We start from the raw sequence: 20,098 nt of genomic DNA, 5'->3' as shown, positions 1-20,098 counted from the left end.
GACTCTCATCATGCACCTTTTGTGCCTTCTGACGCACAGAGAATATGTTACCTTCCCCATAAGTAAGGAAACAAGCAAACACATAAAATTCTTTAAATTGTCCATACCGCACAGAGCCCCTCCCAGCCCTGGGTCTGGGGCCTGAGGGAGTCAGACGGGTGTGGGGTGCCGAGTGGATGCCCAGACTGCTGTCCACACCTGGCATCCCAGCTCCCAAGGCCTGATTTTCCGGGCCCTACTGCACCCAGCATGCTGCTCCTCTTGGCAGTGGGTCCCAGGGCCCCTCGCCGGGTACCTCTCTTGGCAGTGGGTCCCAGGGCCCCTCGCCGGGCACCTCCCTCCCCAGGCGGCTGGGAGGGGTGATGAGACCACAGATGCCAAGCACCCAGGATGTCCCGTGGCACCTGGCAGGCACTCTGTACAAGCGACCTCTTAGCTGTTTCCTCCACCCCCTGGTGACCCCACCCCATCCTGCTGGAGCCATTTCCCCCCAGACTCAGGCAGCCTGAGCACCTCAAAACCCCACACGAGCTGGCTCTGGACCCCCATTTGTGCAGATTCTGCTCACAACCCTCCAAGGATCTGGGATTCATCCACGTGGAAAAGTCCAGGCCCCAAGTGGCAGTTCCTAGCCCCCTGGGGACCCCCTCTCTGCCCCAGCCCCAACACGCAGGGCAGACTCCTGGCTCCTGACTCACCGATGTGCTTCCCGTACATGTGGTAGAAGAAGGAGACGCAGTAGAACTTGGCGCTGGCGTTGTACAGGGGACTCACCAGCCGCGCCCGGTCCCCCAGCTCCCGGGGCCTCGAAGTCTCGATGAACATGTAGTAGCCTGTGGGGGAGGGGAGACGCCCACAGCCTCCTCACCAGGCCTCTCACCACCCGACTCCTTCTCTCCCATGGTCTCAGCTACGAGCCCCTTTCCCAGACCGCCCGTCCCCCAGCCTCTCACACGGGGGTGTAGGCCAGTCCTTAGCCTTTCTGAAGCTCTTCTTCCTGATCCTTCGTAAGGACAGGCTGAGTGTCCCTCAGATCAGGGCCCCCTCAGGACAGGCTGTGTCCCCCTCAGACCAGAATGCCCTGAGGACAGGCCTGTGTCTCCCTCAGACGGGATCCCCTCAGAAGAGAGTGTGTCTGCCCTCAGACCGAGGCCCCCTCAGGACAGGGCTGTGTCCCCTCAGACTAGGATTCCCTGAGGACAGGCCTGTGTCTCCCTCAGACGGGGGCTCCCTGAGGACAGGGGTGTGTCCCCTCAGACTCCCCTCAGACTAGGATTCCCTGAGGACAGGGCAGTGTCCCCTCAGACTGGGGCTCCCTGAGGACAGGCCGTGTCCCCTCAGACTGGGGCTCCCTGAGGACAGGCCGTGTCCCCTCAGTCTGGGGCTCCCTGAGGACAGGGCTGTGTCCCCCTTAGACGGGGTCCCCTCAGAAGAGAGTGTGTCTGCCCTCAGACTGGGGCTCCCTGAGGACAGAGCTGTGTCCTCTCAAACTGGGGCTCCCTGAGGACAGGCCGTGTCCCCTCAGACTGGGGCTCCCTGAGGACAAGGCTGTGTCCCCTCAGACTGGGGCTCCCTGAGGACAGGGCTGTGTCCCCTCAGACTGGGGCTCCCTGAGGACAGGGCTGTGTCCCCTCAGACTGGGGCTCCCTGAGGACAGGGCTGTGTCCCCTCAGACTGGGGCTCCCTGAGGACAGGGCTGTGTCCCCTCAGACTGGGGCTCCCTGAGGATAGGGCTGTGTCCCCTCAGACTGGGGCTCCCTGAGGACAGGGCTGTGTCCCCTCAGACTGGGGCTCCCTGAGGACAGGGCTGTGTCCCCTCAGACTGGGGCTCCCTGAGGACAGGGCTGTGTCCCCTCAGACTGGGGCTCCCTGAGGACAGGGCTGTGTCCCCTCAGACTGGGGCTCCCTGAGGACAGGGCCATGTCCCCCTCAGACTGGGGCTCCCTGAGGACAGGGCTGTGTCCCCTCAGACTGGGGCTCCCTGAGGACAGGGCTGTGTCCCCTCAGACTGGGGCTCCCTGAGGACAGGGCTGTGTCCCCTCAGACTGGGGCTCCCTGAGGACAGGGCCTTGTCCCCTCAGACTGGGGCTCCCTGAGGACAGGGCTGTGTCCCCTCAGACTGGGGCTCCCTGAGGACAGGGCCTTGTCCCCTCAGACTGGGGCTCCCTGAGGGCAGAGCTGGGTCTCCCCCATTAGACTGGGCTCCCAGAGTCTAGACCCCTCACGCAGTCCTCATTCCTAGCAGCAGGCCATGGCCTCACCCTCAGGGGTGCCGCTGACGTCAGTGGGGGGACCGGTGTTGGGAGAGCGCTTGGGGTTCTGGGTTAGGGCGTTCTGCCGGGTCCAGTCAAAGTTGTCTGTCAGGTCCTGGGTGTAGCCACAGATCTTCTCATCCTCAAAGTGGCAGGTGTTGTCTGCACGGGGCAGGGAGAGGGGGCAAGACACAGAGGGTCGGCCTCCTGGGTCCTCTGCTCCCGCTCTGCCTCCCTGCCAACAAGGCCCTGGCTAACTGCCCAGACCAGGACTCCTTAACCTTCTGTGCCACCCGGACCCTCCTGGCGGCCAGTAAGTCCAAGGACCCCATCTCGGAGTGACAATCTTAGATGCACGAAATGAATAAAAAGGGTTACACAGAAAGTCAGTTATACCGACAGTGTTAACATGTTTCTAAACAAATTTGTGTTACAGTAAGTGCACTTTCTCACTGTCTAATTAAGTCAGGAGACCCGGTGTTCGGTCTAATAACGGCCGCGGTTTTGAAAGGCTCCTGGGCGGAACTGATACGGAGAGAGGCTGCAACAACTTGAGGTGACTGATGTGCAGACCTCAGACTTGTGGGGACAGTCCCAGGTAGGGGCCACACTACCGAGCGTGGCTGCCTGCATTCACCACCGGAGGGGGTGTGCCATGCCTGCTAGAAGCTGGGGAAATGAAGGAGTGTGTGCCCTTCCAGGCCCCCTACATTCCGTACACAGATCCTGTGGGGTCTCGGGTTAAGGACACCTGCCCCAGAGAACAGGGGACAAGGGTTAGCCTGGACTTTCTTTTGGGGACAGTGAGGAGGAAAGGTCCTGAGTTAGAGATGTTCCCCGACTTCACCCGTATCCCCCTCCTTGAAGGCCCAGGATAAATCCTGGGTGCAAACCCTCCAAGCCCAGCCCTGCTCCCTTCTGCTTCTCCTTCAGCCTCTCGCCTCCACCCCATTTTCTCTCGGAGTACTTCTCCGGGCCCTTCCTCCCACCGGGGTGCTTTGGTGTCCCTCGGAGAAGGAAAAGTGGGTGGGAGTGTCTCACCTGACAGGCTGGGGGAGTTGATAGCTGAGAAAGCAAGCAAGACAGACAGGTCAGAACCGAGTGGGGCTGTGCAGAGGGGCCCGAGCTTCGGACCGGGGGCAGGGTCCCCGGGGCCAGGACTGGGCGCCAGAGTCAGGCAGGACACAGCACGGTGGTGAGGCCCACGCTCAGGGGCCGTGTGGGAAGGGGGGCGGGGACCCCCTGGACACCAGAGGAAGGACACCGCCCTTCCCACCCCCACCAGCACCTACGCTCTGTGTAGTGGATGATGCGGGAGGCCATGTCGCCGGCCCCATAGGTGGTGTAGGGCGTGAGGCGGACCTCGTAGCTGTGGGGCACGCGGAGGTCGGTCAGCATGTACTCCAGCAGCTGCCCCTTCTCCACGCGCCGCACGGGGATGGCCTTCACCATGGCGCTGTGCTGGTTCAGCTGTGGACACACGAGTTCCCACGCTAGGAAGGCCCTGCCCGCCCCCAGAGCACCCACCCGGCCCGGGGCCCTGGTGTGACTTTGGGGTCGGGGTCGAGGAGTAGAAAGAGCAAAGCGCTAGGAAGCGGGGCCCTCAGATCCCTCATCTGGGGAACAGAGCAATCACCCCTCAAGCCCACCTCCCAGGGCCGTCTTAGTAACAAATAACAGCAACACCTACTGAACACTTGAACGTGTGCGAGGCACTCCATGCCTTGCGATGATCAACGTACCTAATCGTCAAAGTAATGATCCTATGAGGTAGGATATTGTAATTTTACCTGAAGCTTCTGATGTAAGAATAAATTCTGAGTCTCAGGAGCAGAGCTGGCTCTGCCCCCTCCCCCTCCATGGACCCCTGCCCAGACCTCGGGGCTGTGCCCAGAGCGTGGGTGCAGAGGGGTCAGTCCCTAGCACCTCGAGCTCCCGCTACTGTGTCCGGAGCACTTCCTCCCTGGCACTGAAGACCTGTCTGTACGAAGGGTCAGTGTGGCCCAGCCCCATCGCCACCCCCTCTCCTGGGCTCCATGAGCACCCCGGGGTCAGCTGACCCGGGGGCCCCCACCCCCGGCCCACCTGGCGGACACTGAGTCTGTAGTTGAGCACGGGGTCCACGGCCTCAGGCTCCCTCTGGGTCCACTGCAGCACGTAGGAGTAGTTCTTGGACAGCTTGTGGCTGCGGGTGGGGTTGGGGGTGTCGAAGTAAAACTCCGGGCTGTAGGCTTTGGCTAAGAGGGCGGGGAGGGGGGCACGGGGCCATGGAGGGTGGGGAATGGGGAGAGACAAAGAGAGGAGGCATGGGAGGGGGAGAGAGGACAGGGTGGGACAGAGAGGTGAGATGGGGAGACAAAGAGAATATTGTGAGGAGAGGAGAGAAGGGAAAAGAGGGGTTTGGGGAGGATGAGGGTGGGTGGGGGAAGGTGGGAGGTGGAGAAAAGGGAGATTGAAAACGGTGAGAATGCAGTGGCAAGGTCATGGTAAAGACAGAGCGGCGATATTAGAGAAGACACGGGGGAGAGGATTGGGGGGAAGATGGCAAGAGAAGGGCCAAGGCATTGAGGTAGAAGGAAGAGGAGGAGAGAGATGGCGGGGAGACAGGGAAAGTGTGGGAGAACAGGGGAGAGGGGAGGAGGTGGGAAATGTCACAGGGGCCTCTGGCTGGGGGGCTGGGGAGGTGGCCGTGTTAGCCCCCTGCCGCTGAGTGAGGGGATCCAGACAAGAGCTAAAGGGGCACCCAGCCAGTCTGGGCTGCTGGGAGAGCTGGGCGTAGGTGGAAGAGGGACAGACATCCTGGGGACGGGGAACCAGTTTTCCCCAGCGGCGGGGAGAAGGGGCTGAGAGGGGTTTCCGGGCTCCCGGGGGCCTGGAACGCCGGGCTGGCCTCGCACCACCCACGAGGTTCTAGAGACACCGCTGAGGGGCGACTTCTCCCCCCTTAAGCTGCAGCTCAGGCCCCCACTTTGGGCCTGCGGTCAGGAAAAGAGTAGGTTCCCCACGCCCAGCCCCACCCCGCCTCTGGGAACAAGGACGAAGAAGGGGGGCTTGAACGGAGACGCCAGAGCTGTGCGGGGGCCCAGGGCCTGATGCGGGGTCTAAACCCGTGGTGGGCGGGGCTGGAGGTACCCTCTTGGGAAACAATTGGAAAGGGGAGCGGAGACTGGACAAGGCGGGAAGGGGTGTGGCCTATGCCTTGTGTGGGCGGAGCCTAGTGGCGGTGTGGGCGTGGCCAAGGAGCTCTCAGAAAGAGGCGGGGCCTGAGAGGGCGGGACTGTCAGGGTCCAGGGCCGGAACTGAATGAAACAGGCGGGGCTCCCAATAGGCATGGGCGGGCCCTGAAAGGGGACGCCCCGACCAAGAGTGGGCGTGAGTTGGGGGCCGGCTGCAAGAGGAGGTGCTGCGGGATTCGGGGAGATGGGCGGGGCGGAGGCCGGGCGTGGGCGGGTCCCGGAAGGCGGGGCCCAGATGCGGTGCAGGGAGGCGGGGGCGCGGCGGGGCCGGCCGGGTGGGCTGGGCGGGGTCGGGCGGGACCTGCGGGCGCTCACCGGAGACCTGGAAGAGACAGACGGCCGAGCCCACGTCGTTGGAGACGCTGCACTCGTAGCTGCCGCTGCTGTCGCGGGTGACGGCGTCGAGGCGCAGCTCCGAGTGGTCGGAGGGCTCCCCGGCGCCGGGGGCGGCGGGCGGCGGCGGCAGCAGCTGCCCCTTGAAGCGCCACACGGCCGAGGCGATGCGCTGGGGGCTGCCGCGGAGGAGCGAGCAGCGCAGGAGCACCGGCCGGCCCAGCGCCTGGCGCACGTCCTGGGAGCCGGGCTCCACCTCCGGGGGGACTGGGGGCGGAGCGGGGCGGTCAGCGCGGCCGAGGGGGGCTGAGGGCGACCCTGGGCGAGGCGATGCACTCGCCCCTCCTCCCTCCCGTGCCCCCAGCCTGGAAGAACTCGGGCGGACACGCGTTCGCTACACACTTTCTGCAATAACCACGCGCTCATCTCCCGGACCTGCAGAGGCCCACGCCCTCTGGCCGTGCCTTCCAGCCACGGGTCCCACTAAGGTTCTGTTCATGCCTCACATGGCCCCGCACCCCCAGGGCGTGAGAAGCAGCCTAAGGCCGGGATTTGGAATCTGGTCCCTGGAGCCCGTGACCTGGTTCACATCCCAGCCCGCCCCGCCCCTCATGAGCTGTGACCTCTGCATCACTCGTTTCCCTATTTGTAAAACTGTGTCCAGGTGCGGAAGGCTTAGGGGTAACAGAGTAGGTGGGGGCGTTGGGGGACTGGGCGGTGAAGGGGGGAAGAGGGGACAGGCCTGGCGGGGACCGGAGGGGCAGCTCGGGAGGTGCCCGCGGGGACCGGGGGACTCACACTGCACGTTCAGCTGCACCTGGGCCTCGCGGGGGCGCACGTTGAAGCCGTTGTAGCGAGCCGTCTGGCAGCGGTAGGTCCCGCTCATGTCGCGGCTCACGCGCTCCAGCCGCAGCTTCCCGTCCGCGGTCTCCTCCACCGGCAGCCCCGAGGGCAGCAGCGCCGCCTCCTTGTCCACGCGGGACCAGAGCACGGGCGGCCGCGGCTTGCCCCGCACCTCGCACTGCAGCTCGGCGGGCGAGCCCTCGCGCACGGTCACCACGGCCCTGCCTTTGGGCACGCTGATGGTGGGGGGCACTGGAGGGTGGAGGAGAGGGTGAGAGGTAGGTCCCCCCCAACTGGCCTCCCACTGGGGCTTCTGCTTCCCTCTCCCAGGGGTCCCCCAAATCTGTTATTCCCCAGCCATCCTCACCTCCACAAATCCTCTCACCTCCCGGCTCTCTCCCAACTCAGAAAAAGAGCTAATCGTCCCGGCCTATTCCTCCTTTTCCCTTACCCCACCATCACTTCGTTTTGGGGAGTCCACCTTTTAAACAATCCCAGTAAATTCTCCTCCCTCAATCTCCTCTCTCCTGCCCGCTGGTCCTGCACTAGTTAAAGCTGCCACCTTCTTTCTGGGGTGTTACCACCGATGGCTAGTCTGTATCCCCAACATCTGGGCTTTAGCAGGACAAGGGCCAGAATAAACACTCTTATCTCCCAGCCTGCCTGTGGCTGCCCTGAGACTGAATTCCGGCCAGCCGGATTTGACGGAAAGCAAATGTCTCCAAGAAGGGGAAGTCCCGCCACACTCCTCCCCCTGCCTGCAGGCTGGAATACAGGCCGGTGGCTGCAGCTGGCGCTGCCCCCGTGGGGGAGGCCGCGGGAGTGCAGGGGGGGTCGGGGGGGCGGGGACAGGGTGCAGCAGAGCTGCTATTCCAGCCTGGACTGCTCACTTCTGCTTGAAGAAGGAATACACAGCTAACTTGTTCGAGCCACTTTTATTAAGTTTTCCTGTTACTCACAGCCAAACCTAATCCAACACAGCATAATGCCCAAATGGAGGGGCTTTTAAAGAGTTCCATGGGTCCCATCCCGCATCATATCAAACGAATTAAAATGTCCTACATTAAATATAAATTGCAAATAACTCTACAAGGCATGCTGAGATCCAGTTATCTAGTTAGCATAATTTATACTCTATAAACATTTATACATTTACTGGCTTTAATTTTGCAGCTTTCTCTTTGTATGTTGGCGCCAATTAATTTCTATTTCCAGGACTACACCTTCCACGGGCCCTTAGAAAGCTCCCAGGCCTCGCCCTGGCTGGGTGGCTCTGCTGGTTGAAGGATTGTCCCAAAAGGTCACATTCAATTCCGTGTGAGGGCACATACCCAGGTTTCTGGTTCAATCCCCTATAGGGGTACATATGGGAGACAACCAATCAATGTTTCTCTCCCTCTCCCTCCTCTCTCTAAAATCAGCAAAAAAAACAAACAAAACAAAAAACTTAGTCTCGGGTGAGGATTAAAAACAAAACAAAAAAACAACTTCCATGCCTTAATTAGGCTTTTGAACCAAATGGAGGAAATGGCCCTGTGAGCCATTGATTTCCCGTTTATAAAACATCCCAGCTCCCAACTCTCCCTCACCCCACACACTAAGGGCCTGGGAGGCTGCACTGCCCTCAGGTTAAAGCTCAAACTCCTGTGCTCTGGCCTCTGCCACCCCAGCCTCATCCTTCCTCTCCTGTTCTGTGTCCCAGCTGCGGGACCCACTTATAAGGAATACACTCCCTGACAAGCCAAGTCTCATACACCACGGGGGTTCCCCATCCCTCTTCTCCATCCCTAGACTCTCCCCCTCCTCCTCACGCCGCGCCCCCCCCCCCCAAATGCTCACAGGGAGCATGGCTCCTCCCTGGCATGCCCTGGCCGCCTGGGACTCCTTCTCCCATGCCCCCAGGATGCTCTGCAGACCCTACCTTTAGCCCCTTTCTAAGGTTTGCCTTCCAATTCCTGTGTTACCCCAACAAATGTCTCTCCCAGCTAGGCAGCGGGCTCTGAGACGGGCTGTGGCGTTCGTGTCTGGATCCCCAGCTCCTCACCCAGGGCTGGCACACAATGATTGGCGAAATAAATCTGTGGACTCTGTGGCCTGGCTCATTCATAAAGCCCCGCTCCGGAAGCCTTTCCTGACCCCTCTCCCTGTGCACATGTCCAGGTGGAAGGGCCACCCAGGCTGTCTCACCCAGTGTCTCATGAAGGAGAAACAGAGACCCAGAGAGCTCAAGAGGCTTAGCCGAAGCCAGCCAGCTCCTCGGCGCAATGCGCCGGGGACAAATGAGATTCCAGAAACCCTCTCCAAAGCCACCCCCTCCTAACGCCTGTCCTCAAAGTGCAGGCTCTTAACCACCACACTCCTCAGGGCTGGCAGAGTCAGGCTCTGAAGGCGGATTGTCTGGCTTCAAACCTCAGCTCCACCATATACTACTGTGTCACTTTATGTTGCCTTAGGTAAGTTTAATTTTTAGTCCTCATCCGAGAGGATACGTTTAAAGAAAAGAAGGGAGAGAGAGAAACATCGATGTGAGAGAGACACACCCATCGGTTACCTCCCATGTATGCACTGACCAGGGATCAAACCAGCAACCTACGTATGTGCCCTGACCAGGAATTGAATCTTTAACCCTTTGGTGTATAGGACAGCACTCCAAACAACTGAGCCACCGGCCGGGACTTCTTCAGGGAAGTTTTTTAAACCCTCTGAGCCTGTTTCTTCACCTCTAAAAACTGACGTTAAACTCTCTGTCTCATAAGGTAAATCATGAAGGCGAGTAAGATAAACATAAAACCATCAGGACACATAGTAAGCACTCCGTAAGCGTTAGCCACTATTATTTCATTATTGTTATTTCCTGTTACTGGAGCAGAGACACAGAGCCCCTGCATAATCTGGCCGCACTGGCCCCTCCACTCATTCACTCCCGCCCCCAGCCACACTCTCCCTGCTTTAGGTCTCCAGACAGCCCCGCCCCGCCCTGCCTCAGAGCGCTGTTTGCTGATGCCTTGGCCTGCCTGTCTCTTCCACCCTCCCTTGCTTCCTTTGCCTAGCAAAAGCCCACCCCTCCTCAGGTCACAGACCAAAGACTTTACCATCTGAAAAAACACTTGCCTCCCTACTTAGTTCAATGAGGGCAGAGTCTGTTTTGCCCACCTCTCAACCCCAGCACCTACCACAGTGCCTGGCATATAACAGGTGCTTGTTCACTGTGTGTGGCATGAACAAATGGAATCTTTCCACTCTGCCTCCCTTTCCCAAGCTGCTGCCCCCCCTCCCCCCAATGTGGGCCTCTCCAGCTCCCTCACACCTCCGCCCACCTGTCTCGGAGGAGATGTTGACTTCCACGCTCATGTCGGGCACAGGTGCTCCCGGGAAGGAGGCCACACACAGGTAGGTGCCGTAGTCGCTGAAGTGCAGGTCAATGAGCTCTAGGCTGCTCGTGACGGCAGGCAACTCAGGGTCGTTTCGGGTCACCAGCAGCCTCTTGGACATGCGTGCCGGCTTGCCGTTCTTGAACCACTGGTAGGTCACCTTCTCCTGGGGCACTGCGTCCACGTGGCACGAGAGCTTCAGGTCCTGGCCCAGCTGTATGTTCTCGCTTTCTTTGATCACGTCCGGGGTGATCTGGAATGTGGCATTCTTCATGGCTGCAGGCGGATGGGGAGGGCAGGTTGGCTGGGGCTGGCCCAAAGCCAGGGTCAATGTCCCACTCCTTCCCAGACCCAGCGCCTCCCCTCAAAGTGGCCCTCCTGCAGGTTGAGAGAGACACCCTCCCGCCACCGCCACACGAAACCATCCTTTTGCTAGGAAATTGTCCTACTTGTTGAGATGTGTTTTTAAGAGTTTAAAAAAGCTCGCTGTAGAACAGTGGGTTTATAATCATTAGAGTCACTGTTGCTGAACACACACTTGGTGAGAGGCACTGTTCCACGCACTTTACACAGGCTGACTCATGTAAATCTTCCCCCGGTCTGTGAGGGAGGCACGTTAGTGTCCCTGCTTTCCAAGGAGGGATCCGAGGCTCAGATAGTTTAATTCAGAGCCTGTGCTCTTAACCACCACGCTACTTTATTTGTGTTCTTGTTTGAAACCCTGAATGAACAAAATACTAACTTTGTAAGGATGCAACAGCATGCAATAGGGGTTCTATCTAGACAGTGGGACTGAGGGGAGATTTTAATCTGAACATTTTACTCTTTGGGGCTATTTAACTCTTTTCAGCAAGTTATTGTGATGGTTATAATAAGAGCCATATAGAATAGTTTTACATGCAGTTACATTAAAGCTCAGAGTTTACAAAGCACAGGACCTGGCCTCCTTTAAAATCTAAATATTGTTTGATGTAATGCAAGAGTTAGACATGACTCTTACTATTGGATGCTAATTTGACAGGACACTGATACCACAGCCACTGGTACCCTTCCTTTGCTGGGTTGGGCAAAGCAAGCTGTATGTCACCCGAGGAAGTGACCATAAGGGCCTGGCCAGGAAGTCATGGTTTGATTCTCATTCAGAGCACACACCTGGGTTGTGGGTTTGATCACCAGTGTAGGGCATGCAGGAGGTAGCCGATCAATGATTCTCTCTCAGCATTGTTATTTCCCTCTCTCTCTCTATCCCTTCCTCTCTGAAATCAATACAAATATATTTTAACAAAAGAAGTGGCCATAAGTATTAGATGTAAATTGAGATCTCATCAACTCAGGTTGTAAAGGCCAAATGTAAACAGGTGGAGAAAAAGAATCTTCTGATGGGAAAAGTACCATCGAAGGGGAAAGTAGTCATCAGATAGTCACAATCTTGCTGTTTTTTTTCTTCCTCTGATTAAGTAAAAAGTAATAGAGGCTTAACTTCTTCATATGAGGAGAGTCAGAGTGTGGTCAGTGAAAGATCATCAACAAAAAGTGTTTATTTCTTCAGAAGATTCAGTCAAATTTGGCAGAAGCTATCTTTTACTTTTAAGTGCTAAAGAGCTGGTAACAGCTGTGTCTTTTTAAAAAAAAAAAAATAACCTAAAGCTACACAAGAAGAATTTAAAGTTCCCCCTTGAAGCAAAATCAAGATCACATCAAGCAGCTACTGCTAACTACTGAGGCTGAGGTTTAGTAAGGAAAGTGTTTGTACTTCTTTAGATCATACTCCAAGTTTTGTATCATTTTTACATTTAATAATTATCTTCAGACTCACTAACATGCTTTGCTAGCAAATATTTACACACGAGGTATGTGGAAATGTATTATTTTCACTATAACTCAGTGAACCATGTGGAGACCAGTGTACAAAAAGAATGTCAGGAAATTTCTCCTAAAGACTGGAAGTCCATCCTTAGCTTTTTGCAACCTGTTTCCCAATCTAAAAAAAAAGTAGGTACTCAATACTAGTCCTCCCTACCTCTCAGATTGTTGAGTTTATATTTGGAAATGTAGATTGTAATCTGTAAGTAAAAGTTTACACAAAATTTAACCCTGTTATCTGCAGGGAAATAGAAGCCTGGAACATGCCTTCTCAGCATATATCACCTACCAAGAGGAGGCAGACAGGCCCCTCTCCCACTTCATCGGTCCTTCCCGGAGGACAGGGACCCTGTCTGCCTGAGTCCCCCCCCCCCCCCCCCCCCCCGGAACCACGTACATCGCACCAGCAGGTTGACGGTCTTCTTGGCGGGGTTGCCCACATTGTTGGTGGCTGTGCAGTTGTAGTAGCCGGAGTCCAGGGCCTGCACTGAAGGGATGCTGAGGATGCCACCCTGGGCCAGGGCCCCCAGGGGCAGCGGGCCGGGCCCATGGGACCACTGCAGCTGGGGCAGGGGGTCACCGCCTGTCAGCAGACACTGCACCGTCACGTTCTCCCCAGGGTTCACCACCAGAGTTTCATTCACAGACAGCTTCAGGGCTGGTGGCGCTAAGAGGACAAGGAGGCGGGGTCTTAGGGGGCTGGGAGGCAGGGCTGGGCATGGGGATACAGGAGCTAGGAAAACCACGGGGCCGGGGAAGGACAGGGAGGAGAAAGGAAGGGGAGAAGGCGGAGAGCAGGCAGAGGGGAGCAGGGATGCACTAGTGGCGATGTACGGGGCGAGGCACTGTCTCCTGGCGGGGGAGTCGGCTCAGGCGGGCCAGGGTGGGGCGGGGAGCGCCTGTACCCGTGGTGTTGGTGAGCCGGAAAGTGATGGCCTTGTCCGGGATGCCACACACGTTGCGTACAGACACCTGGCAGGTATAGCTGGCGTAATCCTGGGGCCGAAGGTTCTTCAGCTTCAGGACCTTGGTCTCCCCCTGGGCAGCAGGGGACCACTGGAGTGAGGGGTCTGCTCGGGTCTCCCGGGTCCCTCACATTACCCAGTACCGGGGGCTAACGGAGGTTCCTATCCTTCCCCAGCTCCACACCGTTTACCCCAGGGAGCCTGAGTCGGGGGGGGGGGGGGGGGGGCGGGGGGGGGGGAGAGACACGTGTCCTCTCCAGACCTTGGGTTTCCTGGGTCTGAGACTGCCCCGGTGCACACTGGCCAGGCCCAGGCCTCCGTGTCTCCACTTTGGAAAACGGAGGGGTGAGGAGGGAGCCCTGCTCTCACAGATACGGAGCTAGCCCCACAGGCAGCCACCGCAGAAACCCTCCCTGGGGGGATTGCTTCAGCCCCATTTCCGGGGACTGTAGGGGGGCCTATGGGAAGTGGAGTCATCTCTCTGCCCCCGACTCCTGCTGTGTCTGCCCAAAGGGTTCCAACACTCTGACAGCCAGCAGCGGGAGGGGATGACTCGCCTGCCTCTAGGGGCGCCTCTCCTAACTGGCAAGGTTCCAGAAGGACTTGTTGCCCCGAAGACTCTCCTGTCCCCATCACTGTCCCCTGAGCTCTCGTCCCGATTTCGCCTGCCCCATAGCGTCTGACGTCCGGACATCCTGCTCCAGCCAGGGCAGTCTCAAGAACGGCAGTCGGCGAGGCCTCGGCCTCGGGCCCCTCCCTGGCTGGGTGCAGGAGGAAGGGCGGTGGGGGGGGGGGGGGTCCCCTGAGGCGGCCTGGCCAGCGGCGGCCATCCTGACCTGGGTGTAGAGGGGCTCGTAGATGTCCACGCCGTTGTCCTGGCTGTGGGACAGGGTGTCGGAGCCGCGCTTCCAGATGAAGCGGGCGGGCGGGTTGGAGTTGACGGTGCAGCGCAGGAACACCGTCTTCTCCTGGTAGAAGTTGCCCCGGACGTCGCTCACCGTCTGGTGCACCGTCAGCACCGGCTCGTCCAGGTCTGCAGGGACACGGCCCCAAGGGAGTCAGGACGGGGTGACCCCGAGGCGGCGGGGTTGGGCTCCTAACGGCCCTCAGCAAACGCTGAGCCACCCTCAAGGATGCTTCCGGAAAGCCAGATGCACTCCCGGCCCTGCACACTTGACCAACCTTGAGAACCAGGGGACTGGACTTGTCCAACTGTCCCTCCCTCCCTAGGACTGTCTTCACCCTCCTGTCTGTCTTCACCCTCCCAGCATGGGATGGAGGAAGCAGATGCAGCCTGGAAATGAGGAAACCCTGGTTCAAATCCCAGGCTAGCTATTAATTTGTAGCGAGGCCTGCCTAAGTCCCTCCTTGCCAGCTCCCTCAGTAGTAAATTGGACTAGATTGGCGGTTCTCTCCCCTGTTTGCACAATAGAGTCGCATGGAGATTTCCTCTTTAATACCGATGCCTGGAAGAGCTCATTAACGGTGTCAGAAATCAGAAGACTGATTGCCTCTAAGATTACTGACGGCGGGGGTATGAGGGAACGTTCCAGTTCCTGGAGGTTCTCTTGAACAGGGTGGTGTGTGCACAGGCACATACACATGTAAGAATTCATTCATTTATACATTTGTGACTAGTGCACTCTATCGCCTGTAGGTTAATCCTCAATTAAAAAAAAAAAATCCTAATGTCAGGGCTCCACCCCCAGTCAATTACATCAGAATCTCTGAGAGCAGGACCCAGACATCAACGTTTTTTTAAAAAGGATCCCCCACAGATTCTAAGGTGCAACCAGGATTGTGAACCGGAGGCACCATCATTCCACAGGCATACATCCTTCACATCCCAGCATGCTGTCCTCCTCCGCAGTCCACTGAGATAACCGTCATTACGAAGGCCACGGGCAGAGGAGGGCAGTGATGAAGTCCAGGGCGTGCCTGCCAGCCCTGCCAGCACCAATAACTCGAGAAATGACCCTCCATCCCACAGGCCGCCCCTGGGTGGCTGATGAGGGACAGAAGATAGGACCTGGGGTTCCACTGTTCACCACTCTATCGTGCTCCACTGGGGGAGTGTGAGGTGTCTTTAACGGGTAAGTTCATTGTAGACATTAAGATTGTATAAGCCAGCCAAAACCGGTTTCACTCAGTGGATAGAGCATCGGCCTGCGGACTGAAAGGTCCCAGGTTCGATTCAGGTCAAGGGCATGTACCTTGGTTGCGGGCATATCCCCTGTGGGAGGCAGCTGATCGATGTATCTCTCTCATCGATGTTTCTAACTCTCTATCCCTCTCAATTCTTCTCTGTAAAAAATCAAAAAAAAAAAAATATATATATATATATATATATATATATATATATATATATATATATATATGTAAAGATTGTATAAGCCAGGCCCTTGGGCCTGGCCCCACAGGTGCTGGTACCTGGGTCAGCCTGGATAGGCACAGAGGAGGGTGGCAAGCTGGGAGATAGCCTCCTGGTTTAAGGGAATATCCATGGAGGCAGGTAGAGACTGGGGGCTTCCCATTCAAGCAGCGAGGACTGAGGGGTGCTTGCTCCTGCCTGTGGTGGGGTAAGGACGTTTCAGAGCTGCCCTGGGACAAAAGCAAAGGCATGGGGTGTGTGGGAAGGGCGCTGGACCGTAATGAAGAGACCTATGGCCCTGAACACGTCATGAGCCCTTAGTACCTCAGTTTCTCCATCTGTGGAATGGGTATACTCCAACCCGTCTCGCCCTCTTGCAGGGATATTGCGAGATTCATAAGGGATTGCAGACGGGAAAGTGTGAGTGGCATAGCGCAGCACAAGGCGGAGGAACTGTGGGAAGGAGCAGGGATTCCCTCTCTAGCAGGGCCGAGAGGAGGTGTCTACTGTCTTCCACCCCCACTCCTCCTTCCCAGCCTGAGCCCCTGGAGGGGTCTCCGGATTCCAGGATGGACAGGGCGGGGCCGGGACCGGCGGGAAGGGGCCAGCTCACACTGCACGTCCACGCGGATGGACTTGATGGCCGGCACGCCCACGCCGTTCTCGGCCTTGCAGTAGTAGCGGCCGCCCTGCGTGCGCGCGATGCGCTCGATGCGCAGGGTCTCGTTGAACACCGACGTCTCCTGGAACTTGTCGGACGCGCTCCCGGCGGTCTTGGTCCACCGCACCTGCGCAGGCGGGGAGGGGAGGGACAGCTGCAGACCCCGCACTGAGGGTCGGGGCTCCGGGCTAAACCCTGCAATGTGTCTCCCCTCCAGTCCCGTGGTTTTTCATAAGCTTACAAGTGGCCTAAGAAACCAAACAGGCCTGTGGGAATGTGCAGGCAAGGTAGGACGTGGCAGCCGAGAGCCTGGGGAACCCGGGGTGAGATGGATACGGCTTTAAGGAAGGCAGTATGTGCAGTGCTTGGAGCATGGATATGTGGTCACCCAACCTCTCCTGCCTGCCTTTCCTCATCGGTAGGATGGAGAACACTGCCGCCGTCCTGGGGTGACCGGGGCAGGACAGTAATGTGTGCTTAGTGCCTGGGAGGCTTCAGATTTCTCGTCTGTGCAAGAGGGCCAGGTGGTAGCCAGTGTCCACCATGGCCTGGAATGATGCCTGCCTCCTGGGATTCACAGCTTTCTGTAGGCCCCTCCCACTCAGTACCAGGAGTGGGAGGGGCCTACAGAATAGGGGCAGGAGTGATGATGGTTCGTCACTTCCAAGATGAGGGTATGAAAGACTTGGTTGCTTTCTTGCTCTGGAAAAAGCCAGCTGTCATGTCACGAGCACCCCCATGGAGAGACCCACAGGGAGGAAGGCAGCCTCAGGTCAGCACCTAGAAGTGGCCTGGAAGGGGGTGTGCCAGCCCCAGTCAGGCCTCTAATGACGACAGCCAGTGAGAGACCCGGAGCCGGCGCCATGCCCATGCCACAGAACCCATGAGACAATAGTGCTTGTTGTTTTAAGCCCTAACTTTGGAGCACATGTGGGTAACTCTATCGTGTAGCATAACACCCACCCTGCAGGGTTGTTGTGATGTTCAGAAATAAAGTATGTGAAGCACCTAGGTGTGGGGCCTGGTATACACTGAGTAGCCAGATTATTAGGATCTCTAAATGCATTATAATCTGGCCACTCGTGTGTGTGTGTGTGTGTGTGTGTATGTGTATTAGAGGTCCCGTGCATGAATTCATGCATGGGTGGGGTCCAGTCAGCCTGGCCAAGGGGAGGGGACATAGACGGTTGTACGGCCTGCCTACTGGTCGGACTCCTGGTTGAGGGGACAATTTGCATTTTAGCCTTTTATTGTCTCGGATATACACTGAGTGGCCAGGTTGTTGTGTGTTCAGAGATCATAATAATCTGGCCACTCAGTGTATGTGAGTCACTCAATAAATGGCCATGTTAACATTGCCTTAGAGCACATGTGTCAAACACAAGGCCCGCGGGCCAAATCCGTCCCGCCAGGCCTTGCAATGTGGCCCGCACCGCGCTGTCATCACTGCACTCCGCTGCGTTTCCATCACAATGACAGTTTATGACTGTTCAGTAAACCATTCGGCCCGCGATTTAGGCTGGATTTTAGATTTTGGCCCCTTCTCTGATTGAGTTCGACACCCCTACCTTAGAGGATGGGACACTATCAAGGATCACCCAAGAAACGAGCTGGGCTGTGGGCCAGAGGTCTCTGGTCTCCACTGATAGGCGGTGCCCCTCGTGTCGAGCTTCCAGCGTTAGACACAGTCCAGCTCCAGCTCCCAGCCATGGACGGCCCTTTGGCCTCCACTCACGCCCCCTCCGAGTGTGCATGAACCCTACTCCCCTGAGGTCCAGGTGCTCCCTGAGGAACCAGGCCCTTCAGCTTCTGCCCAGCACCCTCGCGATGGATTCCTTCTGCCTGTTGGCCCGAGGGGTTCCCTCTCTTGACATCTGAGTGGAGAGTGCCCTGCCCGCGCAGTCCCCCACACAGCGGGCCATGAGATGGGGTGCTCCCCTTGGAGACTAGATGCTCCAGGACAACAGGACCATGGCTATACCCTGTGCCCCATAGCATGGCACACGGCAGGTACTCAGTAAATACTTGCCGTCATGAAATGAGTGAAAAGGGGAGGAACGGAAGGCGTTTCAGGAGATGACCTGTGAGCTGCAGCGGTTAAAACAGGAATGAGCCTGATGTATGACTGGAACACAGGGTGTGAGGAGGATGCCAGTGGGAGCTGAGACAGGAAAGGCAGGGGGGGGGCCCAGATTGTGGGAGGTCTTCGATTCTGCCTCCAGGAGCCTGGGCTGAGTCTGGTTGGCCACAGGGAGCCACTGAAGGTTTATGAGCTGGGCGATGCTAGGGCGTAGCTGGCTGGAGGATGAGGATCGGGGTCAGGGTGCAGGAATGGGCTGGAGGGGGAGACTTGGGAGAATGGGAGGCCAGGCAGAGTCCACTGCAGGGAGCCAAGGACAGGACTGGAAGTCTGGCCTCGAGGAGCAATGAGGAGCGGAGAGGAGGAGACCCAGGCACGGGCATAAAAAGGAAGGCCTCAGAGGCGGGCTGTCTGTGGGGAATGAGATGGGACAGAGTCCAGCAGGGGCCCAGGGGGTGGAGCCCAGGCAGCAGGACAAACAATGAAACCGGGGATGGAGATAGAAAAACGGAGGCCGCAGATGACGCAGACACGGGGGACCCCACAGATGGCTCGTGCAGCTGCAGGGAGAGGAGGCCCGGCTGCCTCCCTGGCGTCAGGGAGACCGTCCCTAATCGTCACACCTGACACAGCGCCGGCCCGCGGGCTGGCAGCGCTGCCTTCGCCTCTGCACACGCCCCTGAGAAGGAGCAAGCAGCTGTCGTGGTGTCAGGAGGAGCCGTGGGGGGTTTCCTTGGCCATCTGCTCGTCTCAAGGCCCAGCCTACGAAAGCCACCCCCGTTCCCGAAATTGTTCTGAAAAAGGGATTTCGCATTTCAGTCTCCTTCTAGGATCCAATCGAAAGCTTTTCTGCTGCTCTTAAAGGTCACAGAAGCTCACCAGCAAATTGCACCCCTCCCTCCAGCCCCCGTCCTCCCCCCTCCCCTGCCCCCCAGCAGCTCTCAGCGATAACCAGCCTCGGCTTCCTGTCTGAACCATTCCGTTGGTCTGGGGCAGGATTCACCTGGCATTTCCAGATTGCCGGCATCTGTTGCTTTCTAATTGCTTTGCGTCTTTTAATCTCCAGAGTGTAGGGCTTGTCTGCCAGAAGCCCCCGAAAATAGAGATTGTATTCAGTGTTGCTAGTAATTCCTGGAGTCCCCAATCCAAAGACGATGCCCTGGGAGGAGGGGTGCCCAGCGGCAGAGAACACTGGCTCTGCATTCGAATTCTGCGTCCATCTGCCCCGGAGCTGTGTGGCCTTGGGAGTTTACCTAACCTCCCTGAACCTCAGTCTCCAAACATGAGCCCAGGTTGGAGCCCAAGTAGCAGGAAAAACAATGGTTGTGATGAGCCAACGAGAAAGCCCTGGAGAAAGCCCCTCCCCTGGCGCTTGGCACCCTGGCCTCTAACAGGGGCTGACGGTGCGTCTGAGGGTGCGTCTGCCACAGACACGAGGGATGGGCTGGAATCGAATAACCGACATTCGGTGTTTCCCCTTGGCCCTCAGTGTGTTCAGGGGAATAAGCCCGCAGCCTCCAGCCCTTCCCCTAGGGAGTTCATTCTCCAGCCCCATCTCCCATCTTCTGTGTATTTGCCACTGTCACCCTAGCCCCCTGCTTCGGCTTCTCAAGCTGCAATCCCAGAGTGGGGGTGGGAGTAAGTGAAGGTGGGGGTAGGGATGGGGTAGGGGTGGGGAGGGAGAAGGGGCCGCACAGGCTGGATGGGGGCCTACCTGGGGCCGAGGGTGCCCGGTGACGAGGCACTGCAGCACCAGGGTGTCGCCCTCCCGGATGGTGTAGACGCGCTCGCTGATGTTGTCCTCTTTCACCACACACGCCTGGCCCGCGTGGACGATCTGGGCCTGGGCCGGAGCTGACAGAGAGCGGGAGGTTTAGACAGGAGGCCCCAGGGCGAGAAGGGGTCTGAGACTCCCTCCTGAGCATGTCTGAGGAGGGGTCAGCCCAGGCCTTCCTTCCCAGGCCTTTCTTTGGAGGCCTGACCCCAGGGAGCTCAGAAAGAATCTTCTCAGAGCCCGCAGGCCAGAACCAGAGAGGCAGGGAACTCAGGGGCACTTCCTCCCCATCCCACATCCTTGCAGGAGACCTGTGCTCTTCCATGAGCTGGTGAGGGGGAGGGGCTTT

The 20,098-nt window shown here is 58.0% G+C and overlaps 1 protein-coding gene across 3 annotated transcripts in view; it reads right to left on the bottom strand.

Annotated features, from left to right (window-relative positions):
• Window positions 1-20,098, bottom strand: part of MDGA1 (MAM domain containing glycosylphosphatidylinositol anchor 1) — a 54,078-nt gene that overhangs the window by 5,778 nt on the left and 28,202 nt on the right. The window contains exons 2-14 of one of the 3 annotated variants that reach the window (XM_036414785.2): window positions 19,690-19,829; window positions 15,848-16,022; window positions 13,700-13,896; window positions 12,804-12,936; window positions 12,296-12,565; window positions 9,982-10,311; window positions 6,620-6,916; window positions 5,804-6,088; window positions 4,338-4,489; window positions 3,545-3,722; window positions 3,294-3,317; window positions 2,262-2,414; window positions 699-833 (exon numbers count right to left, since the gene is read on the bottom strand). In XM_036414785.2, the coding sequence (XP_036270678.1) occupies window positions 699-833; window positions 2,262-2,414; window positions 3,294-3,317; window positions 3,545-3,722; window positions 4,338-4,489; window positions 5,804-6,088; window positions 6,620-6,916; window positions 9,982-10,311; window positions 12,296-12,565; window positions 12,804-12,936; window positions 13,700-13,896; window positions 15,848-16,022; window positions 19,690-19,829 (2,469 nt within the window). The remainder of the gene's footprint in view (window positions 1-698; window positions 834-2,261; window positions 2,415-3,293; window positions 3,318-3,544; window positions 3,723-4,337; window positions 4,490-5,803; window positions 6,089-6,619; window positions 6,917-9,981; window positions 10,312-12,295; window positions 12,566-12,803; window positions 12,937-13,699; window positions 13,897-15,847; window positions 16,023-19,689; window positions 19,830-20,098) is intronic. The other 2 variants (XM_045572782.1, XM_036414786.2) reach the window with 2 other exon arrangements.

The sequence above is a fragment of the Pipistrellus kuhlii genome, unplaced genomic scaffold, assembly GCF_014108245.1.
Source record: "Pipistrellus kuhlii isolate mPipKuh1 unplaced genomic scaffold, mPipKuh1.p scaffold_m20_p_5, whole genome shotgun sequence".
In the NCBI taxonomy this organism is placed as follows: Eukaryota; Metazoa; Chordata; class Mammalia; order Chiroptera; family Vespertilionidae; genus Pipistrellus; species Pipistrellus kuhlii.
Note: the sequence above shows the minus strand (reverse complement) of the source record. Positions and strands in the feature narration are given on the sequence as shown.